This window comes from Myotis davidii, unplaced genomic scaffold (assembly GCF_000327345.1).
Source record: "Myotis davidii unplaced genomic scaffold, ASM32734v1 scaffold845, whole genome shotgun sequence".
NCBI classification, from domain to species: Eukaryota; Metazoa; Chordata; class Mammalia; order Chiroptera; family Vespertilionidae; genus Myotis; species Myotis davidii.
Genome location: NW_006296223.1, coordinates 1,176,571 through 1,183,394, shown reverse-complemented (window position 1 = coordinate 1,183,394; position 6,824 = coordinate 1,176,571). Strand labels below are relative to the sequence as shown.

Sequence of the window (6,824 nt, the reverse complement as noted above, 5' to 3'; positions counted from 1 at the left end):
CTGGAGAACCCCACAGAGTGTCAGGCACCTGCAGGCTGCCTCCCCAGGCTCCGCCCCTGCCCACCTGCCTCTCCTCCCAGGTCCCCGACACCCGGTGCAGGGCCAGCTGCTGAGGACCCGCGAGGACACAGCCACGCGAGGGTGAGTGACAGTCCTACGAGCTCCAGAGAGGAGGCGAAGCGGCGGTGACACCGCGAAGGCGGTCCTGGGCCTTGGGGGAGGGGGGTGGGCTGATTATTAGGGACAGCAGGCTTTCACTCGGGAAGCGTTGTGCTGCTTCACAGTATTTGAAACAATTAAATGAGAAGGCTCTCTCCCCTACCCAGGCCCCTTTCCCTTTATTCCAGACACTGCTCACCTGAGCACTGCCTCCAGGAGGCCCACCAGGCACACGCCCGCCCGGCCCACCTGCGGGGGCACTCAGAGTGCAGGCCTTCAGTAATGTACACCTGGGCATTACCAACCCACGTGCAAATGCAGTGACATTCTCACCACACCAGTGACCCCCTCTGCTGGCTGCTGCCCCTCCAATTCCCCATCTACACAGGCCTCCCCACCCCCTCCTTCCTCTCCTGCACAAGTGCCAACAGGGCCCTGACCCTGTGCTGCCCAGACAGGGGGTCCAGCCAGTTCCTTCCCCCCCTTAGCCCCCAGCCCCGCTCTGAGGGCGATGAGGACACCCGAGTCGAGGATGGGGCCAGCTCGCAGCCAGCCCAGCACTGAGGGCGGGGCCTCCCCGTCCCGGGAGACGGCTACCTGAGGCAGATGAGGGAGGAGCCTCATTGAGCAGGCCTGGGGTCAGTCACTGGCCAGGGAGGACCAGCAAGCCCTGGACGGCTGCCCAAGGAGGCGGAGCAGGAGGGACCGACCACTGCCAGGGGCCTGGCTTGCACCCACCACTGCACACAGCACCTCCCCCCCCCCCCCGCCCCCGCCGAGAGAGCAATTAGTAAATCACCGCGTGCTGAGGTCGGCGCCGGGAGAACACGCGGACCCGGACAAGACCATGACCCTGAGCTGGACAGGAGGGGCCAGGCTGGAGTGACAGGCCGCACCAACCACTCCCACAGCCTGAGCGCAGTCAGTCTGTCCCGCCCGCCGACCTGCCCCTCACAGCACCCCCCTGCCTCGCCCAGGCTGAGCTTGCGTTTAGTGAGGAGATGGGGTGACAGCAGCATGACTGGGGCCCTGTGTGGTGAGATCCCGGGAAGTGGGTGCTGAGGAGGAAAGGCAGGGGGAGGCGGTGCTTCACAGCAGGAGCCCACGGCCTGGGGAAGGGAGGCCATTGGCAATGCAGGAGGACACAGACACGAGACAGTCACGTAGGAGTCGGCACGTCCAGTGTGCCCACAAAACGCCAACCTGCTGAAGAATCACCCAGGCCAGACCCAGGGCAGGAGGGTGCCCTCCACTCGACCTCCGATCGAGCACCATCAACTCCTGTGGGAGACGCCTCCCGCCCACCACCACCCACCGGACGTGGACGCAGACGGCCACTGGGCTCGCGCAGTAACCCTCAGCCCAGCCGGCGGGGGCCCTCACCGTCTCTTCACGGGGGTCACGCACAGGGCCCTCCACATGTAGCAGGACTGGCTGCTCTCCACCACCACGGTGCTGACCACGTCGTACCTTCGCGGCACGTACCCCTCAGGGAGCTTCAGAGAGTCCAGGGTGAAGAAGACACAGTCGTCGATCACCCCGTTTCTGCCACAGAGGCTGGAAATGCAGACCTGTGGGCACAGCGTGCAGACAGCCTCACCAACCGGCCGGCCCACTGGCCCCCAAACAAAGGCCCAGTGACCGCGGCCTCCCCTCGCCCGGGGGACTTCAGGGGGCAGTGGGGACCCTGTTCTCGGAGCAATGCCCTGACGTTAACGCATTGTGGGGGCCTTGGAGCTGAGGGGCCTTGGAGCTGAGGCCCCTCACACGCTGCCACCCCACACGCCCAAGTCCTGTACCTACCTCACTGCCCACAAGCAGGGCGGGGCACTTAGGACTAAACCCGACAGCACACGGGGTGGTCTTCTCTGGCCAACACGGAACCTGACGGGCGACCTACCCAGTGTCCCCCGGGGAACAGGGACCAGCGAGGGCCAGCACCTACCTTGTCCACACGCTTGTACCGCAGCGGCTTCACCGACAGGGCCTCGCTGCTCCATGTGCCCGGCCGGATCCAGTAGGTGGCCTCCACCCAGTCTCCCTTGCACGGCTCGAAACCTCCGAGGCAGGGGGGCAGCGTCACCCAGGCTGTCCCCCCAGTGTCCACCCCTCGGAAGGGACGGGGCACTGGTGCTCTGCCCACAGGGACAGTTACCCCGAGTCTCCTGCAGACCCACCCGGCTGCAGGGCCTCCTCCCCTCAGCCTGACTCTCCCTGCCAGACAGGCCCACGCCCAGGCAGCCACGAAGCTGGTGCGCAGTCTCAGAAGCCCATCTGGTTTCAGAGATTCCCCATACTTTTCATTAAAAACCCCAGGTATTAGCGGCAACACAATCAGCTCAGTAGCAGACCTCCACCTGCATCACCTCCACCTGCTAGAGCAGTGGTTCTCAACCTTCCTAACACCGCGGCCCTTTAATACAGTTCCTCATGTTGTGGTGACCCCCAACCATAAAATTATTTTTGTTGCTACTTCATAACTGTAATGTTGCTACTGTTATGAACCATAATGTAAATATCTGATATGCAAGATGTATTTAGGCGACCCCTGTCAAAAGGTCATTCGACCCCCAAAGGAGTCGCGTCCCACAAGTTGAGAACCGCTATTCTAGAAGGTGTGGGCGCATGTGTGGTGGACAGTTTCACGACACCCTGTCCCTACCACCTCTGCCCAGATGCAGTGAGTGCCCCTCCCACTTAGGGACCCAGGGTGCTGGGGAAGAGGGGAACTGAGGGCTGGCAGCTAGGTCTCTGCCAGCTCAGGTGGCCTGCCAGGTAGCCGTGCGGTGGCCGGTGCCATGGCTTGCAGGGTGCAAGGTGCCCGCCCCCTCTGGCAGGCTGGGAAGCTCAGTGGCATGGAATGCCGTCCTGACACAAGGCAGGGGAGCAGTCTGGGCAGGATGGCTGTGGTGCCTGGTGTCCAGGCACCACAGAGACAGCCTTTTGGTTCTTTTGCAATAAGCACTTCGGACAGCAATAGGCCCAAAGGACAGAGCACGGAACTGGACCCCGAGTTGCTCCTGTGGGAGCTGGTGATGAGCACACTGTCCCAGCCACCTGTCCACTGCACTCGGGGGCTCCCAAGGTTAGCAGTCAAGGCTGCTCCCAGCTTTCATGGCCGTCGAGACACAGCAGGCTCCCGGCAGGATGAGCTGATGCCCACAGCCCAGGTGGGGAGTCCCACGCCTACCTCTCAGCAGGCGCCCTGCAGGGCCCGGGGCTGGAGTTCAGCTCAGATGCCCCCAGCTCTGCCAGTTCCTGCTGGGTTCCGAATGGGATGGTCTGTGTGGGAAGAAGAGCCACTGTCTCAGGCCCCCTGTTGCTGCCCTCCTACCACTGTGCCCAGCAGGCGCCCCAGACGCTGCGAGTTAAAGTTAACTGAGGGCACCGACTTACTTCTTTAGGCACGAAAACAAAATCTGCGATCAGCTCAAGCAAGTGCGATCACACAGGGACACGTGCTCCTGGGAGGCGCAGGTCCCCACACCCCCTTCAAGCGTGTGAAGCGCCTGAGAAACAGCAGTGCCCGTGTGTCCGAGGCAACAATGACGATGTGAAAGGAGCGGTTACTCAGAGACCATGGCTGCATCCACGAATGAGCACAAACGATAGCACGTCCAGTCCAAGACTCTCTCAACATACAAAACGCGCCCCCATCTGACCCTCTCAGGGACGCACTAACCATTGCGAATCTAAGACATAAATGGAAAACCCACTTTTTAATGTGAAGGAGAAAGCCACCCCGCTGACCTTCACAAACGCTCTTCAGAGAGAAGTATGTGGTCTGATTGATGTAGCCGGCGCCCTTCATCAGCGACGTCACACAGCCAATCAGCACCCGGGGGCTGGAGTCGGACAGTCCTCTGCCCTGGTTTTTGCTGTCCTCTTCCCACTTATCGGAAACAGCTTCCACCTGAGACAAACCAACCTCTGTTAAAGCACCAGAGGCCCACAGGACAGCAGGCTGAAGACCAGCACCTCCTGTGAAGAGCGGCGCAAAAACCCCCAATGAAAGACCAGCGAGCTGAATGCAGCCAACTATGAAAAGGGGAAAAGGATTACGCACAAGCGAGGAGGGCTTATCCCAGAGGCAAGGGCGGGTCAATGAGGAACTCCACCACGGGACACACACACTGGAGGAGCCGGAAAACCACCGTCCTCTCGGGGTGCAGAGAAGGCACCTGACCAAACGCAACTTGCTCTCGGGATGCAACACTCCGCACACTAGGCACAGACACCACCAAGGCCACGTGTGCAGTGTCCTGCCAACGTCACGGTCAGTAGCGACACTCACTGAAAGCCTTTCCTCTAAGATCAGGAACAAGATGAGGTGCCTCCTTTTGCCACTTCTGCCAAAACAGCACTGGACGGTCTAGCCAGAGCAACAGGCAAAAAAAAAAAAAAAAAAAAAAAAGAAGAAGAAAGAAAGAAAGAAAAGGAATCTAACCTGGAAAGGAAGAAGTAAATTTATCTCTGCTTACAGATGCCATGATCTTATATGTAAAAATCCACTAAATATTCCATTAAAAAACTGTTATAGCTAATAAATGAATTCAGCAAAGTTGCAAGATACAAATCAACAAAAATTACTTGCGATGAATATTCCAAAAAGTGAAATTAAAAAACCAATTTGCTACATACAGACACATCAAAAAGCAAAAGAAACTTAGGAATAAATTTAACCAAGGAGGGAGAAGACTTATACACCGAAAATTATAAAAAGTGGCTGGAAGAAGTTAAAGACACAAGCAAATGGAAAGACACTGTTCATGAATTGGAAGACTTATATTAAAATGTCAATATTGTGCTAAGCAATCTAGAAATTCACCACAATCCCCATCCAAATCCCAGTGACCCTGTAGAAAGAGAAAACCCTCCTAAAATTCATACTGTCTCCCAGGGGCCTTGAGTAGCAAAACGATCTTGAAAAGGAAGAACAAAGCTGCAAGTTCCACATTCGATTTCAAAACTTGCTACAGAGTTATAGTCACCAAACACTGGCACTGGCATGAGGACAGGCACAGGAACAGATTCCAGAAATAAACGGCATGTATGGTCAATAGACTTTCTTTTAAAATTTATTTATTTTACAGAGAAAGAGGGGCAGGGAGGGATGGATGAATGGATAGATAGAGGGAGGGAGGGGGAGGGAGGGAGAGAAACATGGATCTGTTGTTCGACTTACCTGTGCATTCACTGATTGATTCTTGTGTGTGTCCTATCTGGGTATGTATTTAACCCACAGCCTTGGTGGGACAACACTCTAACCAACTGAGCTGCCTGACCAGGTCCCAAGGCCATTCAACGCGGAGAGGGTTTCCCCACGGTGAAGGCTTCTAAAACATGATGGTGGGAAAACTGGATACCAATACGCAAAAGAAAGAAGTCAGACCCTTATCCAACACCATACTCAGAGATTAGCTCAAAATGGATCAAAGACTTACATTTAAGAGCTAAAACTAATGGCCATGCTCTTGGATTAATGAATAATTTTAAAAATATATTATTTTTATTGATTTCAGAGAGGAAGGGAGGGAGAGGAGGTAGAAACAATGATGAGAGAGAATTATGGATCAACTGCTTCCTGTACATCCCCCATTGGGGATTGAACCCGAAACCCAGGCATGTGCCCTGACCAGGAATCGAACCGTGATCTCCTGGCCAGGCTGAGGTTTCTTACAGAGCTCAAAAGCTACAATGAAAAGACAGACACATTTAACTACAAAAAACTATAAATCAAAGCAAAAAGATAATGTTGGGGAAAATATTTGCAACACTTTCATATACCAACTTTCCCTTAAAAGATCTAATTTCCTTAAAAAGTTGAGCCCCACAAAAAATATGGACAAAGGACACAAAAATATTTCACAGAAAAAAAGTGAAATATTAAATTATTTTAAAACAAGTGAAAAATAAAATTACGAGATAACTGTTCACTGATTAGATTGGCAAAGATTCACAAGAGTGAGCCATCCATGCCCTTGTCAACCTTGGGGAACAGCCAGCCTTCCACCTGCTCCCAAGAGTGCAATTAGTACAACGTGACTGGGAAGTAATCAGACGCCAACCACTGAAGTGTGAAGTGTGCACACCCTTTGCCTAACAATCCTACTTCCAAGAAATTACGAAAGTACTATTTGCAAATAAAACAGTTGCTGAATAATAGGATCCGCCAAAGGGATGACACAGGGTCCAGTGACTGCTACTTTTAACAATATTTTTTGAAGACTAGAAGAATGCAGAAATGTCCACCGCGTTCACCTCCACAGTCTAAAATTACAGGCAAACTTACGAAGGGTACGTGTCTACGGTGTTCGAGTTACAATGACCACCGCTGACTTTTTAAACGGAAACCACCGCGAGAACAAATGCGCCCGGGCAGGAACACCCCGTCTCCCCCGTCAGCCAGGTGCCTCCGAGGCCACGCGGGCGGGCGGCCCGGAACCCGGAACCCGGAAGAAGCTCCCGCCCAGGCGGGCCTCACCCTGACGGCCTTCAGCCCGTTGGACACTTTATCCTCCTCCACCACCGCGATGACCTCCTGCCCCACGCTCAGCAGCACTTTGCTCGTCACCACGTCGTTGGAGAAGTAGATGAGGTCGTCGATCATGCCGTAGTCGCTGCAGTACCTCGTCACCACGCCCTGCACGGTTTTCAGCTTGGCG

At 55.0% G+C, this 6,824-nt stretch overlaps 1 protein-coding gene across 1 annotated transcript in view; it reads right to left on the bottom strand.

Moving 5' to 3' along the window:
* Positions 1-6,824, bottom strand: part of MOV10L1 (Mov10 RISC complex RNA helicase like 1) — a 33,922-nt gene that overhangs the window by 25,079 nt on the left and 2,019 nt on the right. Inside the window, exons 3-7 of the mRNA XM_015568713.1 lie at positions 6,644-6,817; positions 3,910-4,072; positions 2,105-2,217; positions 1,543-1,730; positions 159-211 (exon numbers count right to left, since the gene is read on the bottom strand). Coding sequence (XP_015424199.1) covers positions 159-211; positions 1,543-1,730; positions 2,105-2,217; positions 3,910-4,072; positions 6,644-6,817 — 691 coding nt within the window. The remainder of the gene's footprint in view (positions 1-158; positions 212-1,542; positions 1,731-2,104; positions 2,218-3,909; positions 4,073-6,643; positions 6,818-6,824) is intronic.